The sequence below is a fragment of the Platichthys flesus genome, chromosome 17 (genome assembly GCF_949316205.1).
Source record: "Platichthys flesus chromosome 17, fPlaFle2.1, whole genome shotgun sequence".
NCBI lineage: Eukaryota > Metazoa > Chordata > Actinopteri > Pleuronectiformes > Pleuronectidae > Platichthys > Platichthys flesus.
Window position 1 is genome coordinate 15,602,291 of NC_084961.1, and position 21,072 is coordinate 15,623,362.

General features: G+C 42.1%; 3 protein-coding genes across 4 annotated transcripts; 1 reads left to right on the forward strand and 2 right to left on the reverse strand.

Annotated features, from left to right (window-relative positions):
* Window positions 1-602: 602 nt before the first annotated feature.
* On the forward strand, window positions 603-5,864 carry hdac1 (histone deacetylase 1). The gene is made up of 12 exons (XM_062410555.1): window positions 603-730; window positions 1,555-1,667; window positions 2,376-2,493; window positions 2,680-2,754; window positions 2,843-2,981; window positions 3,299-3,440; window positions 3,536-3,628; window positions 3,849-3,957; window positions 4,042-4,422; window positions 4,515-4,670; window positions 4,757-4,802; window positions 4,948-5,864. Exons 1-12 carry the CDS (start codon window positions 682-684, stop codon window positions 4,973-4,975), a joined length of 1,449 nt encoding a protein of 482 aa, XP_062266539.1. The 5' UTR covers window positions 603-681; the 3' UTR covers window positions 4,976-5,864.
* A 1,203-nt stretch (window positions 5,865-7,067) lies between these two features.
* Window positions 7,068-12,190, reverse strand: eif3i (eukaryotic translation initiation factor 3, subunit I). The gene is made up of 11 exons (XM_062410023.1): window positions 12,046-12,190; window positions 11,569-11,661; window positions 10,899-10,986; window positions 10,681-10,746; window positions 10,399-10,548; window positions 9,681-9,808; window positions 9,311-9,421; window positions 8,840-8,929; window positions 8,662-8,735; window positions 7,592-7,684; window positions 7,068-7,497 (listed from the first exon to the last, which is right to left on the reverse strand). The coding sequence occupies exons 1-11, from the start codon at window positions 12,046-12,048 to the stop codon at window positions 7,416-7,418; spliced, it is 978 nt and encodes a 325-aa protein (XP_062266007.1). The 5' UTR covers window positions 12,049-12,190; the 3' UTR covers window positions 7,068-7,415.
* Window positions 12,191-14,483: 2,293 nt separating this feature from the next.
* Window positions 14,484-20,208, reverse strand: txlna (taxilin alpha). 2 transcript variants are annotated; one of them, XM_062410074.1, is made up of 11 exons: window positions 20,142-20,208; window positions 18,950-19,153; window positions 18,376-18,624; window positions 18,179-18,270; window positions 17,488-17,658; window positions 16,598-16,792; window positions 16,339-16,458; window positions 16,156-16,230; window positions 15,960-16,052; window positions 15,774-15,869; window positions 14,484-15,341 (listed from the first exon to the last, which is right to left on the reverse strand). In XM_062410074.1, the coding sequence occupies exons 2-11, from the start codon at window positions 19,149-19,151 to the stop codon at window positions 15,012-15,014; spliced, it is 1,623 nt and encodes a 540-aa protein (XP_062266058.1). In that variant the 5' UTR covers window positions 19,152-19,153; window positions 20,142-20,208; the 3' UTR covers window positions 14,484-15,011. The 2 variants fall into 2 exon arrangements, with proteins under 2 accessions (XP_062266058.1, XP_062266057.1); XM_062410073.1 differs by having other exon boundaries at window positions 20,092-20,191.
* Window positions 20,209-21,072: the final 864 nt, after the last annotated feature.

Consider the following 21,072-nt stretch of genomic DNA (forward strand, 5'->3'; position numbering starts at 1 on the left):
TCCTTAAATACCCCTACATCACATCCTTAAATATCTTGATCACGTACTTAAATCCCCCTGTCTCATATTCTTAAATAAACGTTCTCATATCCTTAAATACCTCGATCATGTCCATACCCCTTCATCATACCCTTAAATAACCTTTATCATATCCTTAAATACCATAATCATATTGTTAAATAACCCTACATAACATCCTTAAATACCTTGATCATATAGTTAAAAACCCCATTCTCATATCCTTAGATAACCTTTATCATATTCATAAATACCTTGATTATATCCTTAAATACCACTATATTCATATACTTATATCCTGTACCATGTCCTTAAACACCTCTATCATGTCCTCAAAAACCGATATATCCATATACCTGTATATAAAGGTACAGATGTGCACAGTCTAGACTTCACTGTCTGGTTGGGGCTGCCACATATATATATATATATATATATATCAAACTAAATGATACATATATATATATATATATATATATATATATATATATGGGGGCTGCAGCCTTTAGAGCGGCTCGCTCTATCTCACCGGCGCCTCCCGGTCGGGCGGGGGAGCGCCTGTGATTGGTCGGTGAGAGCTCAGCTCGAGCTCCCCGTTGCAGCGGGTGCAGCATCGGAGCAGCGGAGCCGGTGGGTGCGAGTCGGGGGGCTAATTGGTGTAAAATGGCGCTGTCTCCAGGAACAAAGAAAAAAGTTTGCTATTACTATGACGGTAAATATCCAGCTTGTTCACCTCAGACTCTCTCGCGGCGGTAGCAGATTCCACGGCGCCTCAACGCTCAGGGCAATTTACATGTTTTTCCTTCTTTTTTCTTTCAACGAGTGTGCAGCACAACCAGGCTGAGCTAGCCGGTGTAGCAAGCTAACGCTAGCTTCCTCGATAGGCTAAGTAGCGCATCCCAGCTGCATGAGCATTTTCGCTAGCAGATAGCCTGAAGCTGCACGCAGGGTTTCATCCGATGCTCCCCTCACTCCCCCGTTATCCAATGGCCGGAATCCATCCTTTTATTTTGTTGCACTGTGAAATGTGTATGTGAGCTAATTCCGGCGCGGATCACATCAGTCGGTCTAACAACTTCCAAGATTTGGGGGAAGTCGTCGTGCACAAGACTCGTATCCACTGAAGCAATGTCACCTGAACTCTTTTGTTTTATTTAATACTATTTAAGAAAAGTTGCCCACTATTGCCCTCTATGATGAAAGACCTCTGGGTCGGAAAGCGTGTGAATAATCATAAGCAACAGTCCCATCGTCAAATCGATCGTACTCTCGCTTTTATAACTGTGTAATATCAGTTCCACGGGGTTTTGTACAGCATCCTACTGTGAACATGTCAGAACAATCAATCAACCGTGATGTGGATGTAGGTCAAACTCAGGACGTGTTCGTGTCCATCACATTTAATTGGTTTTCAGGGAACATTTTTGAACGAAGTTTGGTATTGAGTCCACTCTAACATGAGGGATATAAAATGTACCACACAATTCTTTTGTTTTATTGGTTAAATTAACTTGTCTGTGTCCGTTTCTCTCCAAGGTGACGTGGGGAACTACTACTATGGCCAGGGCCATCCCATGAAACCCCACAGGATCCGCATGACACACAACCTCCTTCTCAACTATGGACTGTACAGGAAAATGGAGATTTATGTGAGTTGGATCACTCCACACAATCTTTAAGTTTCACCTTGGCTTAAGCCTTAACCATGTAAAATTACACCATATTCTCAAAAGTCTATTAACATGATCGGGAGGTGAATACTTGAGGTGAATAACGTTCAAAGAGATCAAAAGATTTCTCTGTCTATGCTTTTAATCACAAATGCCTTAATGAGTCTGTTTAAGTTGGTACCGATTCGAAAATTCCCATATTCACTGGTAGATCAAAGTTTCCCAAATCCCCATTTCAATAAGTTATCTGATCTGTAAGGTGATGGTTGCTGCATGTCCCGGTGTTCATTATCAAAAAGAATGTAGAGCTCCAGATGAACTCCCCTGGGGTAGATGACCAGTGTTCCATCATTATTGTCACCAGTTAGTAGATTCCTGAATTTAAAAAATGCTTCTGACAGCGGTGCTACAATTCCATCAGAACATCTGTCTCTGTTGTGTTAAAACCTCATGCAATAGTTTTCACGTTCAAAGTTTGGTATTTAAGTTTCCCTGCAAGTGTTGAGTCACACAGACTGCAGTGCACACAACACATGGCGTTTCTCTTTTTGTAACGCGACCGCTACAAAGTGTGCAGGCTCTTCTATTTGTCAGACACAGCAGATCTTTGCGAGACCCCCTGCTTGCCGAGCATTACTGACAAGTGGAGAAAAGGCCTCCTCACTACCTTTTTGCTTCTGTTTCCAGCGGCCACACAAAGCCAGTGGTGAAGAGATGACAAAATACCACAGCGATGACTACATCAAGTTCCTGAGGTCCATCCGACCAGACAACATGTCTGAGTACAGCAAACAGATGCAGAGATGTGAGTGTCCACTTGTCCTCCGACAGATGCTCAAGTATTCTTCCTGCAGGGCTCACGTTCTCCGACACTCTGCCAGAATGACGATGCAGGGCCACATAAGGAACTGTATTGGGTTCAGTTTGATTTTTAAACTTTTAACTCTGTCCACGTATGTTAAATCTGTCTGCCCTGGTCTCTTCCTCACAGTCAATGTTGGAGAGGACTGTCCAGTGTTTGACGGTCTGTTCGAGTTCTGCCAGCTGTCAACAGGAGGCTCTGTCGGTACGTCGTCCCAACCAAGCATACAGCAATAATACTGACAACATTTTAATTAAGGCCATATTTTGACTCTGTTCCTTTCTTCTTGTAGCTGGAGCAGTGAAGCTGAACAAGCAGCAGACAGATATCGCCATTAACTGGGCAGGTGGACTCCATCACGCCAAGAAGTCTGAGGCTTCTGGTTTCTGCTACGTCAACGACATCGTCCTGGCCATCCTCGAGCTGCTCAAGTGAGTTGAGCCTCGATGCTGCTCTGTTTCTACATGACCTGTTTCTACACCCATCTGACAGGTTTTCTTCATTTGGAGCAAAAACAGAATCTGGCATGTACTGGTTATAGTTTTGCTGGATTACATCCACACCTACCATGGAGCTTTATGTGTACAATGATTTACAATCAAATCATTCTTATATGCCAAACACCAGATTGCTTCCTTTGACTTTTTTTTCTGTCTTGGCAGGTTCAAGTTTTGAATGCAGTTATTTATCTGTCCCAGAACTTGGAGTCTCTAAGGATGTCATTAACAGAATTGTCTGTACTGTGCAGGTACCATCAGAGAGTGTTATACATAGACATTGACATTCACCACGGTGATGGGGTGGAGGAGGCCTTCTACACCACAGACCGAGTCATGACTGTCTCCTTCCACAAGTATGGGGAGTACTTCCCCGGCACCGGAGACCTGAGAGTGAGTCGTTTGTTCTCAATTCTCCTGTAGAAACCAGTTTTTACTTGTGCAGACGTGAACAGTAACTCATGAGATATATTTTTCAATATGTGCAGGACATTGGAGCTGGGAAGGGCAAGTACTATGCAGTCAACTACCCACTTAGAGACGGCATTGACGATGAGTCCTATGAAGCTATCTTTAAACCAGTAAGTCTGTTTTTATGAAGTAACTATTTAAATACAAATCCTCCCTCTGCCTGCTGCACCCCCCCTCGAGTGAACACTCCAGATATGTGTTGTTGTGAACACCAGAGAATCTTGTTCATATGGGAAAGGCAAACTCCAGAGAATGTACGGACAATCTGTGGAGTTCATGCCTGAAAAGGACATTTCTGAGTTTTTGTGTGTGTGTGTGTGTGTGTTTTAGATCATGGCTAAAGTCATGGAGATGTACCAGCCAAGTGCTGTGGTTCTCCAGTGTGGAGCTGATTCTCTGTCTGGAGACAGACTGGGCTGTTTCAACCTTACCATCAAAGGTATAAACCTACACAACCGCTCCAGAAAGTGATATCTTATAAACGTCCTGGGAATTAAACATGAGTACGTGTCAACTTTTTTAGGCCATGCCAAATGTGTTGAGTACATCAAAAGCTTCAACCTGCCGCTGCTGATGCTGGGAGGCGGCGGCTACACCATTCGCAACGTGGCTCGCTGCTGGACATATGAAACGGCTGTGGCCCTGGACTGCTCCATCCCTAACGAGCTGCCCTACAACGATTACTTTGAGTACTTTGGGCCCGACTTCAAGCTGCACATCAGCCCGTCCAACATGACCAACCAGAACACCAACGAGTACCTGGAGAAGATCAAGCAGCGTCTGTTTGAAAACCTGCGCATGCTGCCACATGCCCCCGGCACCCAGATGCAGGCGATCCCAGAGGACGCCCCGCACCCAGACAGCGGAGACGAGGACGAGGAGGACCCCGACAAGCGCGTCTCTAGTAAGAGACATCCACAGATGCAGAACTTTGGTTAAGCCTGTGTTTGCTTTTGAAGGTATATCAAAGAACTATGCCTGTTGTTCTGTTTTCAGTTCGGGCCCATGACAAGAGGATAGCATGTGAGGAGGAGTTTTCTGACTCTGAGGACGAGGCGGAGGGGCACGGAGGAGGCCGCCGGAACGCAGCCAACCACAAGAAGCCGAAACGAGTCAAGAAGGAGGAAGAGAAGGAAGGAGAGGAAAAGAAAGGTAACGCTTGTTCCCAAGACTACCCTGATTTGGAGCTATATTAAAAAATGATTTTTATTTTATTCATCTGTCTTGCTGCTCCCCAGAAGTGAAAGAGGAGGAGAAGGAGGAAGAGAAGATGGACACGTCAGGGTAAGAGATACACATTCAAAGTATAGTAGTACGACAGATTGGCCAAGTAACAAAGTTTCAAAGCAGTTTTGGTAAAATCTAAGTTACCCTGCCGACAGTTGGTTGCCAGATATGTTGTTGCTTAGAAACCTTGTTTGTGTTCCAGACCTAAAGAGGAGGTGAAGACAACTTGAAGCCCTGCACGGGAAAGAATGATGGCCGTACTATTTTCCTCAAGCCCCACTTCCCCTACTCTCCTCCTATGATGAAGGACCTTCCTGTATTCCACTTTTATCTTGTGTTCCAATTGGCCGACCTGGTTTACATTTTGCCACATCTGTTTCCAAGCTCAGTGAAGCACCAGTTGTGTGGGTGTTGACCAGAACGTTTACACAGTATTTGATGAATGATAAAACATGACTTTTGTGTTGCCCTTTTCTCTTGAGCGTTAACCCCACCCACCTGGAGCTCCATGGAGTGAAAAACAAACGCCATAAATCCTTTCCAGCCATAGTGTGAACCAGGTCTGCTGTAATGTAAAGATCTAAAGCGTTACTGTTCCTCATGCCATTTTAGATTTAACACATGTGGGGCCCATGAAACGTTACCTGCAGAGGCGTAGATGATTTACAAGTCTAGTGCTCACATGCAAAAATGTCTATTTATGGTACTGTTAGAATAACCAGCATTCACCAAACTGAAAGTCTGGCTTTGCTGTGTTCATTTATCAGGATGCATGTTTAGAGTGATGTTGCCTTTTACTGTGTACATAATACTCTCCCTCTTACCCAGTCAGGCCCTGTTCTATGCTCAGTGTTAATTTTATTATTTTTTTTACTTTTAACGTCTGTCCCTTCATCCCGTCTTCATATGAAGACAGTGTTTATCACAGTCAGTGTTTCTCCTCCTGAATGGTTTGTGTGCGAATGTGAACGAACATTGTGTTGGGGAGTGAGTGACCTGTTTTAGATATTTTGTACCATTATAAAGGTGGAGTGAGCTGCTCCAGCGCTCGACATGTGGCTGTCTGGAGTTCTATCCTTGTGAAATGTGTATTATCATGACTTTGTAATAAAAAAATGAATAACCTATGGTCATGTCGTGATATTATTCACAATGCACCTGCTGTCCAAAAATCTAGGGTTTATTCCAGTTCCCTATATTTATGGTTCAATACAAAAATAGGTATATGTAGTTTATGTATCATCGAGTACATCGTCTATCTGGTTCGCTGCTGCCACCGCAAACTACAAAAGAAGGCTGTAGCGTATCATCCGTTCTGCTGAGAAGGTGATCGGCTGCAATCTGCCATCTCTGCAGGACCTGTCTGCCTCGAGGACCATGAGGCGTGCAGGCAAGATTGTGGCTGATCCTTCCTACTCGGGGAAACAAACTCTGAGGTTCTTCCCTCGGGCAGGAGGCTGCGGTCCATCAGGACCAAAACCGGCCGCCACAAAACCAGCTTCTTCCCGGCTGCAGATGGCATTATCAACAAGGCCCGGGACCCCCCCACCCCTGACTCAGACTTTTATTCCACCCCCACACCTCAAGGATGTGTTAAAAGAACACAGTATACTGCATGACATTACATATTGCAATTTGACACTGTTCACTGTTTTACATTTCACTTTTTACATCTTTTATATATTTTTATTTAGATTGGTTTGTCTAAATAAATGTTACTTTGTATAAATATTAGAAAAAGTGAAGTAAATAGTGAGTAAATATATATAGTTTGTTTTTTTTGCTTTTCTTATGCGTGTGGTAATTTATTGTGTTATAATGTTCATTGTATGCACCAATAACCAGAGCAAATGCCTGGTAAGGGAAGTGTAAACCTACTTGCCAATAAATACCTTCTGATTCTGATGTCACTTTGCAATTAGCCACCACTGTCGGCTGTGTTCAGCTCGAACCAAAAAAGGATTGAAACTTTACATTTAAGTGTAGACGATGGTGTGGAATACAAAAACATTGCAGCAGGGAAGGCCATTCTTGGCATGGAAGAAAATCTCAGTCAATGTTTCACACTTTAAACTGCAGTACGTTTGTGTGTGAACGTGCCTCAGGTCTATAAACCAAACAGAAATCCTACCGCTGCTTTCTTTTCAATTCCAGCAGGTTGTTAATATTTTATTTAGTACCTCCGCCAGAGATGTTATGTTTTTATCTGCGTACTACACAAACCATTTCACACAGATATCCTTGAGGTGGTGAACTTGGTAGTCCTGGTATTGGTGGGAGCTTATAGTTTAAGGACTAAGAGATCAACAGAACACAAAGGACTTGACTTGAAGAGGTATTTTTTATGTTGATACATGGTGGAATGGCTTACAACAGTGTTAAGTCAAATTCTACTCGGTTGTAGAAGCAGATTAAACAAAGTTCGGAATCAGGGGGTGTGGCTTAAAGTCCAGTCGCGCTAAACTTTGCAGATCAAGGATACAAAAGTTTTTACTCTTATGCTTCTGATATCACTGAACAGTTTCCAAGTGTTATTACAAAAAACGGCCTTTTAAAACACACCACACTCTGAACTGAGAAGCAGTCAAATAGCTCTTGAGACCTCCCTCTTCCTGACTGGGCCGAGTGTTGCGGTGGTTGGAGCTGCGTAGTCGAGGAGCCCGATTCTTCTTATGCCTCCAGTTCAAAGTCAAAGTAATGTGGGTCAAAGTAATGAATCCTTACGTATCCGTCTTCTCCTCCACTGCTGTAACTGTAGACGACAAGCACAGGAGCAGACACATTATTACAGCGGCTTCTTTGTGTTTTAAACCTGTGTTCTTTGAGAAGCTAATCTGTTTTCCTACCTCTTGCCGTCGGGGTGGAACGCCACACAGTTGATGGGGCCGAAATGTCCTTTGACTCTGCCAAACTCTTCTTCATAGGCAGCGTGGAAGAACCTGGGGATAGGAGGAGAGACAAGTGAATAAGTCATGTTAAGTGATAAGTGAACAAAGAATTACACTCTTGCATGGTATAAATCTATAGACTGCAAAACAGTATTAGGGCCACTTGAAGGGGGAATTCTTGATATTTTCAGAGAAATTAAGGCTCAATATTACAAGAATAAAGTGATAATTTTATGAGAACAAGTTGTATTATTGAGAGAATTAAGTGCGAATTTTATGAGAGCGAAGTTAAAATTTTCCGGAATAAAGTCGTAATAATATAAAAACAAAGTCAGAATTTTAAACCGCTTAAGAGGGCGACGATCAGTCTGTGTTAGGATGAGGAATGTGTTGCATCTTAAGTTATACTTTAGTTGAACAATAAAATCATTAATCATTTGGCTTGTCAGCACAAAACAACAGTCTTTGAGGAAATTGCCTCTTTTGTGGAGGAAGAAATGTTTGTGGTCGACTGTGAGGCTGGCGTTGGTAACGTGTGTGTGATGTTTCATAGTTTCTCAGGAATGGTTAAATAGTTTTGTATTTATATAGTGCTTTTCTAGTCTTGATGACCACTCAAAGTGCTATACAGTACAGTTTTACATTCACACACACATTCGCAGCACTTTTTTATTCTATGGGGGGGGCCATTCAGGGTTTAGCATCTTGCCCAAGGACACTTTTGCATGCAGATGGGTCAGACTGGGGATCGAACTGCCGACCTTCAGGTTGGAGGACGACCACTCTACCCCTCAGCCGCCCAACATCGGAATCAGTGACATCAGTTCAATATTTTTTATCCAACTAATAAGCGGCAAGGAGAAACTGCTGGCTGGTGTTTGACTTCCTCTAACTCCAGCTAGCAGTTTCTCCTTGTTGCTTATTTCCATAACAATGTTTCTTTTTTCTTGTGATATTATGACTTAACTGAAAGCCTCTGGTGGTAAACATTAGGTTTAAAGCGGAGCGGTTATCAAACTCGACCTCACCTGGCCTCAAACTTGCCAATCCTGGTGGAGGTCGTGGTGACCTCCATGGCTTCCTGCCCACCTCCCATCACCACCTGATCGAAACACACACACCGGACACAAGTGTTACAGGTCAATGGGGCTAGACAGTTATTTGTGGCAGTAGGATACATTTTGTACTGTCAAAGTTTTCTCTTACATGATCCATAATGGGGGAGATGGCCGCAGAGTTGACAGGTCTCTCTGTCTTGAACGTCTTGATGTGGTCGAGAGTCGCGGAGTCAAAGAGCTGAGAGGAAACAGAGACACCACATGCTCAGTAACAGAGTGGGATATCAGAGGGTGATGGTGGGAAATACTTATAACAACCAACTATGAACAGGCCTAGCAATAATGCTCAGTTAATACATCAGTATGATACACTGACATGGTTCAACGGTCTTATGCTTAGCAGTGTTGCACCAAGTTCCCCTTCTTGCTCTTGTTCAACCAGAAAATGGTGATACAAGATCTAGTTATCAAAAAGTAACTGGAACCAGTAGCCTCACGTGTTAATCCATTAGTCTGGACTGCATATGTCGTTTGTTGGGACATTTCTTCCAGATACGAGCCTCTTAGAATACGGAGCAAGCTCAAATGTGGAGACATACGCTCACTTGACAGGTCTTACCTTGGCGCTGTTGTCTTTTGAAGCACTGACGAACATCGTGAGGTCCACAGATGTCTGGATGTCATTGATCTGTTTGGTGTGCTCCTTGGCCGTCTTCAGGATCTCTCCGGACTGTCCACAAATAACAGGTATCAGGACATGCTAGTGGAAACTTTGCTTCAAAATGTCCCTCTCCCGACCTTCTCGTTACCTGTACACTTATATGTATACATGCTTTACATCCTTACTCACTGAAATATACAAAAATATATTTTCTGGCTAATTAAGTACTTATTCTCTATCTGAATAATGTATAGCTATCGTGTCCATATCCAGTTTCAGCTTTATTAGCAAAAAGTCACTTCATTACATTCACATTTGTGACCAGTACCTTGGCGCTGAACTGGTTGAACTCTCCGTTCTCGTGACCAGCGATGACGAACTCTCCCAGAGGCCCCCACACTGCACTGGTGATCTTGTGATCGTTGCAGGGTAACGACAGGTACGGCTGGTTGTCCTCTGCAGAGACGGAGGGATACGCTTGTTATTCCACTGAGAAGATCCTGCTGATCAATATATTCTCCAGCAGTGTTACTGGGTCATTCCATGTCAAAGTCACACACTTTGAGGACTCACCATCACAGATGTTAATGAAATGATGGTTTGGTCACATGAAAAACTTAGAGAACTGAAATCTCATGTGTCATGGATCCTAGTTAGTGAGATATGGGCTAGTGAGTTTTGAACTTTTTGACCAACTGGTCATTTGTCTTTTAATATAGGTCACAGAGAAATGGTTCACAAATTGTTTAGCTATTTTCAAGCTTTATCTTCATCCAAACAGTTTATAAAAAATAACAGCATTGTGAGTTATGCTGTGGCAGTTAATTGCAAAAAAGTACATTTTAAAATTAAAATAATAAATAGCCATAGATTAGCCTACATCAAATAGCAGTGCAATTTGACTTTTTAATAAAAATTGAATATACAATCCATGTATAGAGTAACCCCAAAACAAATGATAAAAGCTGCTGTGATCTATATTTAAGGTAAATCAATATAAGTCTCTGCTGAGTGAGGACTGTTTCGGTGCAGTGTGTGACATGTACCAATCTGCTGGGGATCCCTCAAGTCGAAGAAGTTCAGGAAACACTGGTAACCCATCTGCTTGTCTGTGGAGAAACTGATGATGTTGCCGCTGAAGTCGAAGCCGCACGTCCTGACAGCAGAGTTGGTCTGGAGCAGGGCCAGCTGTTTACCTGTACAGCACAGTGGGACGGAGGGGCGGCGGGTAAGTGGCTGTAGAATCTCAAACTACAGCTGCGACGTTGAAATCTTTAGAAAGTGAAATCTAACTCAGGTGAGAAAGTCTGCAGCGAGATTCTACCTACCGGTCTGACAGTCCCAAAGTCGACAGCTGTTGTCGGCTGATCCTGTCAAAACGTTTTTAGTGTCCCCTGAGAGACGTCGTGTTAAGGAACCAAACATGTACGACATCAGCTAGTAGAGCTAGAGACACTGCATCACTGGTATATGAGCTCAAACATAACATTCGGTATATGATTGTGATAAAACAAAAAGGTAAAAGCAAAGTTGTTGAAAAGGATACAGTCACAGTCGACACACCACACAGCTCCTGTGTGTCCATTGTAGGTGCCCAGCCTCTCGCCATTGACAGAATACCACACGTTGGTAACCTGAGGAGGGGGACATTGGGGAAGATGCAGTGGATAAGTTGCAAAATACACTTGCACCGTGATAACAGGAATCAGAACATGACCTGATTAGAATGGACCAGGTTTTCTGCTGGACGTTGAAAAGTCAAAAATGTAATCATCTAAATTAAAATATTAAAAAGTAATATACTAGGTCTGAAATACATTGAGGTAGTTCTTAAATAAAGACCCATTTGCATGTTATATTTTGTGTGTTTTTTAAAGAAATGTTTTGACAGACAGTACTTTCGCTATTATACAATTATAAGCGGTAAAAAAAAAATACAAATAAGATCAGCATGGAAGTGAAAACTGAGTCTACATACGACTGCTCAGTAAACTCGGTTGTGGAAACCAACAGTCTCTGCCTGTAGTTTGAGAGATAACTTGACATGCTGAGAAATATTGTCTCCTAGTCTACTTCACCTCATCAGTTACTATAGGGGATGTGTCTGTGATTCTCAGGCTCTGATCAGTCTGTCGTTCTTGACATCGGTCTCAAATGCATGTTTATTATGGTCTTGAATTTGCAAACGTTTTTGCTGAAAGGAGCAGTCAACTCACCGTGTCTTTAGCCACAGAGAACAGCAGGTCTCCCTCTCTGTTGTACTTGATTTGGGTGATGGACCTCTCGTGGCCCTGCAGCAGGATGGGTTTCTGTGGGGAGGGATGGACGTTGAAACAGATGCGGAGAACAACAGCTGTGAACCAGGGGCAGGGGCCGCTTGAATCCGGTCAGGTGCTCGCACGAAGAGACGCATGGATGCTGTGGTCTGTGCTCACTCACACTGACGTATCATTATCTTGTTTGTTTGTATACGACATTAACAGACACCGAATCCCTCTGCATCACCCCCGTCGAGCAGCTAACACCAACCAGCTCACGTTCGGCTCATCGTCGACTCATTGGGAAGCTAAGCTAAAGTTAGCCGGGACACATATGCTAGCTAAACCGAAGCTAACACTGCGCGTTATACAATGAGCGCAGTTCTGGGAAGAATCAAACTCGTTAGGTTTCATTAAAAAAAGAGACACACTCACCATTGTTACTGCCGGTGAGCTGCCACTCTGCCCGGTTTATTATCTGCGTCGCCTCACAGAAAGAAAAGATGAACACTCGTGTTACAGGCGCCGGAGCCGTGGCGGAAAAGGAAGAAGCTTTCTTCTTCTATGTATTGTTTGAGGTGCAGCTTGCTTCCGTGGTGCACTTACTGCCACCTGCTGGAGTCTTTGAACTCACTCTGAAAGATGTATTCACTGTTCGTACAGTAAATAACATGTAACCATCAGTTCATCACAGTAACAGCGAAATAGATTCAATAGAAAAAAACTAAATAAATGGGACTGAAATGTTGAAGTAATATAATGACATGAGGAATGTACAAGTAGAGTAAGATGAGTCATTAAAACAATTGAATTAAGACATTGGTAAAATATCTGTCATGGTGCTTTAAAAAATCCTAAAGAGGTGATGAGGGATTCTTAAATGATGTTTAATGGGAGGAAGATGTGAAAGTTGAGCAGATTGTTTCTCCCACACCTCTTCCTGTTTCTCTTAATCCTACTTTGTGCAGACTGTTTTGAAGGATGTGCACATTTTGCCCTCGCTTTCTTGATCTTTGTTGCAGGTGTGAATGTGTTTTTCCAACATATTGGCCGCAGCCACTGTGGAGTTTCTCATTTTCCAATTGGTAACATGGGATTTGTGCAGCTGTAATGAAGCGTTTGAGATGTTGTTACTGTTAAAAAAAAAAAAACTCCTAAAGTATTTTCCTATGTGACTTCAACCTTACTCCTACACACTCGACTATTTTCATAAACTACAAATTCCATTTTCACCGGTGCTCAGTTGTTTTCACAGCTCAGTCGGAGCAAATGAAAACCTCCAACAGCAAAGAGCATTTTTCAGACTATGAGTTAAAAAAGCACAGTTAAGTCACTTCAGATAGTAACATTTTGTTTACAGATATTTTTTAAATGAGTCAACAAGTCCTATACACTTTAACATATTTTATTTAACAAGGACCAAAATAGACACAGCCAGATAAAAGTACTGCAAAAGACAAAAAGAGGAAGCATCTTTGGTTCCTTCACGTGTTCAATGAGCCTTCATCTCCAACACAGGACTGGAGATACAATGATAATCCAACGGGATGGTGGAAGAAATAAGGTTTGTCGTTTCTGTTTCAATTGAAAATGACAGATTCTATCAGTGATCACTTTGTTATCAACGCTAAATGTTAAATATTACACGAGAAAATTTGGAAAGTATGAGAGTGAAATCTAGAATTCACAAATTCTTTCCACCCAATTCCCGGCTTTGAAATTAGAAACAAAGATAGTTTGAGATTCTGTTGTCTGTTTATACAGTACATCCATGCAGGACAGTGGATATCATGAATATACATTCATAGCTAAGTGAAAAGGCAATCATTGCATAGAGGTCCTTGAACATTCACTGGTTAAAACCTGATAACAAGCTACTGCAATTACCGGGGCTACGAGGAGACAATCTTAGCCATGGAGCCACATAACCGACCCAACCACCCACAAACACATAAAGACGGGAGTTAAACAAGTCTGAAGTGGTCGTGTTTACAAGGTCTTCAAGAGTGAAAAGACATCTCAAACTAAATAGAGGGTAAATGAACCCGGAAAGGATTGGAATGAAACATTGAAAACAAAATGCAGTTTTTATAAACTTGTCTAAATGAATAGAAAATAAACCCATTTCTCTTTTACCATGGTGCTCTGTAAGAATAACATACATTTCAATATCTTATTAAGCTTGAAACAATAAATACAGACCACAAAAATCCAACACCGTAAATGGAGCAGTGCGACGAAAACAGAAAAAACACAGAAGAACTATTCCCTAAAATGGTTTACCAGCAAGAAATGAAAACTCAAAAGTTTTTGAAGCGCCGTACAGACATTATTTTTACTCTAATTTACTTTAGTAGGCTTCAAGGAAATTATCACTCATGATGCAAATGAGACACTGAAGGGACCTGCACGCACAGGGACACACACACACATAATTTCACCCTTGATGGCTGTTCTTGCTGTGAACCCGTTAGGCCTGCGTCATCCGAAGCAGCACTGTTATTAATCTTGTGAAGCAGCTCAATGTGTGATGCGAGTCATAAAGGGAATGTGTCGTAAAACAGTACAACGCAGAGGAGTCAGTACATTTACACACATACAAATAATCTATCCTGTGAAGGGTGGTCTTAAAAGACAAAGGTCAAAATTGGACAAGCATAATAGAGCTGAATTTCCAAATGACTGATATGTATCCTATATAGTCCCATTTGTTGGGGAGACATTTGGTTGCTAAGATGTTTCCTTTAACTGGGCTCACGGCTTCAGGGCTCACATTGTTGTGCTTGAAGAAAATCAACACTGCCTTCATTCTTTAAGGTTTACCGTTACGGTGTTTGTAGCAATGTTAAAACACAAATAGACACAGCCCCCCCCCCCCCCCCCCCCCCCGAGAAGAGCTGCAGCTGGAGCTCAGAAATCCAATCACAAGCAGAGTGTGTTTGAGTGCGAGCACAGGGTTTCGAGTGAGAGACCAAATCTAAATATGAAATCAATTAGTCCTGCTCTCAAACTGAAAAGCCACGTACTTGATTAGAGATAGGAAATGAACTGACTCATGATTGAACCATTAGAAATCTCATCCTGGGAAATGGACTTTGTGCAAAGCATAGTAGAGCTATTCACAGTAACTGATTTATAATGTGCATGTAAATGTGCTGACAGATGAGGCACAATCTTCTCATCACTCTGTAAAGCCTGAACAGGACACGGGGCGCTAACGTGTGAATCCTTCTTTTAAATGTTGATCAGATTTTCTACCTAAATTACATAAAGCTGCGAGTTTCCGATCACTGGTCCACGGACCAGATGTGATCAGTTTCTTTCAGCGGAGGAGTATCAGCTTGCAGGCTGGTGGCTTGATGCAGGGAGGGCGAGAGAGGAGACGTGGGAGCAGCTTTGCCTCATTCCTGTGTGCTGACGGGCTGAGCGTTCGCCTCCTCTGGTAGCGGGTGCGTGTCCGGTTCTGGATCACAATGGCATAAGTGGGAGCAGGGGACGGCTTCTGGGACAGGACAGGCGCTGGAATCCACTAGAGAGTCTGTGGGTGGCGGAGAAGGGGAGTCAGTCCCTGGGTCAGAGGTGGGGGTTCCTGTTGGGACCTCTTGCTGACTGCTCAGGTTCTGGACCTTCTTGTTGAGGTCGTTCCGTTCGACTTTGAGTGCCCGCCGCAGCTTCTCCAGCCGCTGGACTTTACCCTGAAGAGCATCGAACTCCCGGTCCCGCATAGATTTCTGTAGACAAACGCAAAATATGTATTTTTATGCTTTTTGGAAAATATTTAGTTGCACTGACACTATTTTCAAAACATTTATAATAGTACCTGTCACATTCAAATCACATCTATTAGGCCAATAAAACATTCACAGACTTTCAGGAGTTCTTTTACTTTCTGCAACACACATCAAAATCAGATAACAGCAAGATGACAAAGCTGATTTTTATTTCAAAAAAAATCTTGAAATTGAATTCCACCCTTCTGTCCATCTTTGGTTTGATTATCTATAGAACCTTTCATCTTATCAGCTTGACACCCACGAAGGTGCAGTGTGGAATTTAGTGGGATTTTGACTGTGAAATGTTGAATATCATTAAACTTGGAATAGACAGGCGTCAAGAGCTCTGTAGCAGCGGCAGTAAAAGCAATCAAAGCAAAGCTGCCTTACCTCCTCTGACATCTCCACAAGAGCCTTGTTGCTGCTCTCCCACCTGGAGCGATACATGGCCGTCTCCTTCTCCAGCTTCTTGATCTTTTTAGTCATCTGTAACACCAAGGAAACAAGGCAATGACATTCTGGAAAGAAAAAATAACAATTCCGTCTCACTTTCTCCCCGTCTCTGTGACACCTCACCTTCTCCATCTCCTGTTTGAATGTGGTGAAGACCTCGTTGCTCTTGGACAAAGTTGTCTGGAACTCTTCAAACTTCTCCGTGTACAGTGACAGCTGGAAAACAAAACAATTTGGATTCATATAAAAAAAAAACACACACTTTCAACGTGAGGTAAATCACAGTGGAGCTATAGAAAAATAAAGACTAGTGGGAAACCTGCTGTTTGAGGTGAACCTCCTGCTGCTTCATCAGCTCACACATCCTCTGAGACTCAACGGCTTCTTTCAGCAGCTGCGGATGAGGCACCAGATACGACAGTTACATTTGGGTATAAAATCAGGACAGGTCCTTGTGAGAATGTTTTGTTGAGGTTTGTGCGTCTGTGAGGTGGATCATTACAAAGTCTTTCTCTCTGTCGTGGCGTTCCTCCGACTCCTTCAGCAGCTCCTGGGCCTGGTGCAGTTTGGCGTCCACCAGCTGCTGCTGCAGGTCTTTGTGCTTCACCACTTTGTCTATGTGCTGATGAGGGTGACACAGGGAGAGAGATTAGAATGCCTGCTTCACATCCAGGCAGATAAGAGTAAATAGACATGAGTGTGTCAGAACACATTGTACAGGTAGGCTGAAAATAAAGACAGCTCACAAACTGCACACTCACCTCCTCCCGCAGTTTGTACTGGTCATACAGCTTCTTCAGTTTCTCAGCGAGCTCAGTGTTCTCCTGTCGCAGGCTGGCATTTCTTTCGTTGTGCTGCTCCATCTGAGACTGGATGTCGTTCAGCGTCACCTGGAAGTGAGAGGTCACCTCCTTCCTTTTCTCCTCCTCCACGCGCGTTCTTTGCACCCCTTCCTCCTGCAGAGGGAGAGACCAATACAGCCAGAAGTGATGAGCAATGCACAAATAGTTGCACGGATGGTTGACGCACTCTTATGACACTATGGTATCCTGACCTGAGTTGTAGCAAGAGGACATGGTGTTGTTTTTGTTTTCTTTTAATACAGATGCTAAAAAGATATATATAAAATGGTTTTGGGGCCTAAACTGTACCAGAATTGTATTTTTTTCCATACAAAATGGTAGTCAATGATAAAAGCTGCTTTTCCTTATTCCTTAAATTAGAAGTGGAATTTAACATGAATTGTTTCATTTAATTATAACCAACTTAAATATACAAATATAAATAAGAGAAAAATGTCAGTCCTCAACCCTACTGTTATCAAGGTATTGTGGAAAAAGTTAACCTGGGAAAAAACTTCGACAGAGTCAGGAAGTTAGAATGATCATCTCAACCTATTTCTACCAATAAGAACAGAGCATGAAGTGATGTGCTGATCAATGGATAGACGGTTGATGCACACTGATGAAACTTTATTGCATGCTGATTTGTTATAGTGTGTGATTCAACAAGTCTCTTCAAATAATCTACATAAACAACTGATTGTGAAGACGGACTCTCAGAGATACTGTGGCAGCAGAGAAGTCATTTACAATATCAATGCGGCAGTCTGCCAGAGTCTGTATTCACCACACAGGTGTGTATTGTGTACCTTCAGTGTGCGGTTGTGTCTCTGCAGCTCCCTGCACAGACTCTCCAGTTTGCTGCGAGCCAGGATGGCCTTGCTGTGTTCGGTCCTCAGGTTGTCTTTGTCCTGGACCACCTGGTTCTGCTTCTTCTGTAGCACTCTCATCTGTTTCTGGGTGTTGCGGTGCTCTTCCAGCTTCACACACAAAACACACACTATACATTGATCCACAGTCAAACTAACATTAGACTTGTGTTTACATTTACTCATCTGGCATTGGTCCAAAGCAACAACTGGTCTTTCTAAATGTGATATCTTTTGAACATCTCTTTGCATCGTGCAAAATGCAACACTGGCAGGACAGAGTGGTCAGAGCTTCTCAGTTTCCGGCAGGAATTTATTAATATAAAGTAATAAAATTGACAACTTTGCTATTTAAATATTTCGGTGACAGTATCCTAAAGGTCTGTTCTTTTGGAAAGTTTATTCAATATTAAATGAATTGTCCTATTAAGTAATGATTTAAATGAAAAGAAAACCAGATTTATCAAGGGTAATTTTAAATCATACACTCATAGACTGGATTAACAAGCTGATGAATATCATATATTTGCACACTTGCAATAAATGTTGTCCAAAAAAAGGAAGAAGCTGAAACTCAAGTGGAGTGTAGTACAATTATTTTGTATTAATTCCATTTGAAGACCGAACTCACCAGTTCCGCATACTTCTTACAGAGTCCTGTAAGCTTTTCCTCGGGTGTGCTCAGTGTGTTCAGGGTCTGCATCAGGAGAGTGATCTCTTTACCTACACAGACATGACAGACATGTCAAAATCAACATATACAACTACACAGTGTGGCTGTATCACAAATCCATAAAAGGATGCAAACACTCAAGAGCTTCTCCTTACCAAGACCCTTCACTTTCTTCTTGTCCTGTGTCTTCTTCGGCTCCTTATCCACCCCACTGTGACCTCCATTGACTTTGCCCTTCTCTGCCTTGTCGCCTTCCTTCTCGCCAGTCAGACCGTTGAGCTCTGGACTGTGCGATTGGCCATTAGGTAGAGTGCTGGCCTCTCTGCAGTAGGTACTGAGGATGTCTTCCAGCTGCCGGCTCAGCTGCTCGGCCATTTCACTCCGAGACAGTGTTGCTTCTGCAACTAGACACAATGGAGGGAAAAAACATAAATCAAAATGATTCTTGACTTGTTCCTCATTAACAATACACACCGGCTTCACTATTATGACTTTTTAAAGTTTGTCTAAGCGTCTTAACCAAAGGTTATTATTGGCACTTATACACAGCTTACATTGGTTTGCCGTCGTCACTGTGTAATAAGGCAATACAGATGGTGTCCCATTACAAAATAACAACAATATACCATTTCTGGATTTGACCACAGCAGCGACCGGAAGGTAGCTTCATAACTGAGACACTGAGAAAGTTGTGTCAACAACCAATATTGAGAATAAGAAGAACTTTACCTTCACTTGCAGCCTCTTCAACTTGTGGAGGCGTGTCTGTCTGTGGAGGTGTGTCTGTCTGTGGCGTCTGTGGTTCCGACTCTTTGGGGCTGTTGCTGTCTGAGCTGTCTTTTGCCGCCGTGGGTGACTCTGTCCCTCCCGCTGTGGGTGGAGAATCCTCAACCCCTTGGATGGCAGACTCATCACTGTCTTGTTTTTTCATTTCTGGTTTGTGTAAAAAAAAAAAAAAAAAAAAAAAGGACATCAAGCTACTAGTTATTCTCAATAACACACATTGTGGGACTTAAAGTATCTGTTTCAGTGCATTTGAAATCCCTGCAAATTATGAAACATAACTAGGGCTGGATGAAATGGCCAAAGATTATATGAAGATAAAAAAAGTCATCAGATGCTATCACCATCCACATACTGCTCCCTTCATCTCTGGTATCCATTTATTTACTTTTGTATAAATTCTCAATTTATACTAGACACTGTCTTTTGTCATTATTGAGAGATATTTATTGAACCTTTGCTATATTGCTATTGATGAAAATTATTGTAATCATTATTGATAAATGATTCAATTGTTCAGCCCTGTTTATAACCATGTCTCTGGGCTCATTACAAGGTCAGCTGAAAAGTGACAGATTGGCATTGGAACACATTTGAACCTCAAGCTGCAAACAGTCATGTGTAACTTTGGTGTAACGAGCAACACAAGCCGACTGAGATTCAACTGAAGATTCTCCATGATTATTCTAGTAACTGTGTGTGTTTGATATTTTACAGAAATCCTCAACTTCCACTATCAGAGCCAACTTCACTGACATTCTCTCACAGCCCTCCACCTTTGAACTGGGTTAGTTTATTAGCTAATTGTTTTTTCTTCTTGTTGCAGAAAAACAAATCATTCACCTGCGAACATATTAATAAGTTATAAGTGTGGTCTCACACACTGCATCACATAGTTCACCTACATCCAGTTCAGCCTCTTCTAGCTTTCGTTTTTCCCCTTGCTAACATCATGATAGCTAGCACATGCTATCGCTAGCTGGCCGCCAGATGCAGCTGGAATAGCTCGCACGACTAGCAGTTGGCCAGTGTAAGCTCCCACGTACGGGAAATAAGTATCTGCAACCATGGATGGACAGTGTACGTACTTGTCTATGAATGATATCCCGCCTCCACAGATTCTGAGAGAGTTGTTTACCTGCAGACTCCAGGAGGAAGCAGCTAATGTGTCTGTGATCTGCGGGGTTCCTCAACAGCGTGAAACAGAAAAACACTTCCGGTAATAACTTTGGGCACTTCTTCTTCTGCAGTTAACATCCCAGCTCAGTGTTCTGCTGCCACCTGCAGCATCCATTAATTACTACCTTTATCTTTTCTTTTGCTATATAAAAAATTGATAACTTTATAGCAGCAATTATTGCAGCATGTACGTATATTCATACTAATAAAATAAAATGTATTGTCTTGAATGTGTCTAAGTATATGAGTGTATTCTGATATTTGAATTTACTACCACTAGTTACTCCACTTCCACAAGAAATAGGTATGTCAACCACAAGCCGTTGAAATTTATTATGAGTTGGAAGTTTGAAAAAACTTGATTAGAACATCCAGGAAACCTGTGCATTGAAAGACTGCCCTTTAAATTCATAGACAGTGATTGTCCAATATTTCAATTTGAAAATTGTTTCCCCATGGAATAAACACAACTGAATCAATACAGATAGTCAGGAACAGTCTGATTAAATATTAAGGCTAAATATTGATGCTAGTTTTAACTTTTTATACATTCTAAATTTAAAAATAACAAAAAACTATGTTAATTTCTCCATGTCCAAAATGTATTGTATTGTTGGTAGCCATGAAGGAAGTTTTGGTTGGTTTGGCTCTTTCAATGTCCTCGTCACTCTCAGCATATTGTAAAAATGGATGTCTGCTGATTCCATCTTACCAAGCAGGTTGATGCCCCCAAGAACCTTCTAATTTTAAAAGGTCCCTTTAAATTGAATATATACCTTAAGGTTTTCCTCATCTCTTTCCATAAAGGATTTAGAATTTGACATGTAAAGAATTTATGTCAATATTTAGCCACTTGCAAATTTTTTAAGTGGCTAATTCTACATTTATAT

What these genes read in the sequence shown, in the direction of transcription:
- eif3i (XM_062410023.1), bottom strand. An exon ending in TCTCCCCCATTATGGATCAT is followed by an intron (nt 8,736 to 8,839) that starts GTAAGAGAAAAC and finishes TGTTTCGATCAG; the next exon opens with GTGGTGATGGGAGGTGGGCA. An exon ending in TTCCACCCCGACGGCAAGAG is followed by an intron (nt 7,498 to 7,591) that starts GTAGGAAAACAG and finishes TGTCGTCTACAG; the next exon opens with TTACAGCAGTGGAGGAGAAG.
- txlna (XM_062410074.1), bottom strand. Translation starts at nt 19,151, where the DNA reads ATGAAAAAACAAGACAGTGATGAGTCTGCCATCCAAGGGGTTGAGGAT. An exon ending in GAAGAAAGTGAAGGGTCTTG is followed by an intron (nt 18,271 to 18,375) that starts GTAAGGAGAAGC and finishes ATGTCTGTGTAG; the next exon opens with GTAAAGAGATCACTCTCCTG. An exon ending in TTGTGGAGATGTCAGAGGAG is followed by an intron (nt 15,342 to 15,773) that starts GTAAGGCAGCTT and finishes GTTTGTCTACAG; the next exon opens with AAATCTATGCGGGACCGGGA.
- hdac1 (XM_062410555.1), top strand. Translation starts at nt 682, where the DNA reads ATGGCGCTGTCTCCAGGAACAAAGAAAAAAGTTTGCTATTACTATGAC. An exon ending in ATGAAGCTATCTTTAAACCA is followed by an intron (nt 3,629 to 3,848) that starts GTAAGTCTGTTT and finishes TGTGTGTTTTAG; the next exon opens with ATCATGGCTAAAGTCATGGA. An exon ending in GGAAGGAGAGGAAAAGAAAG is followed by an intron (nt 4,671 to 4,756) that starts GTAACGCTTGTT and finishes GCTGCTCCCCAG; the next exon opens with AAGTGAAAGAGGAGGAGAAG.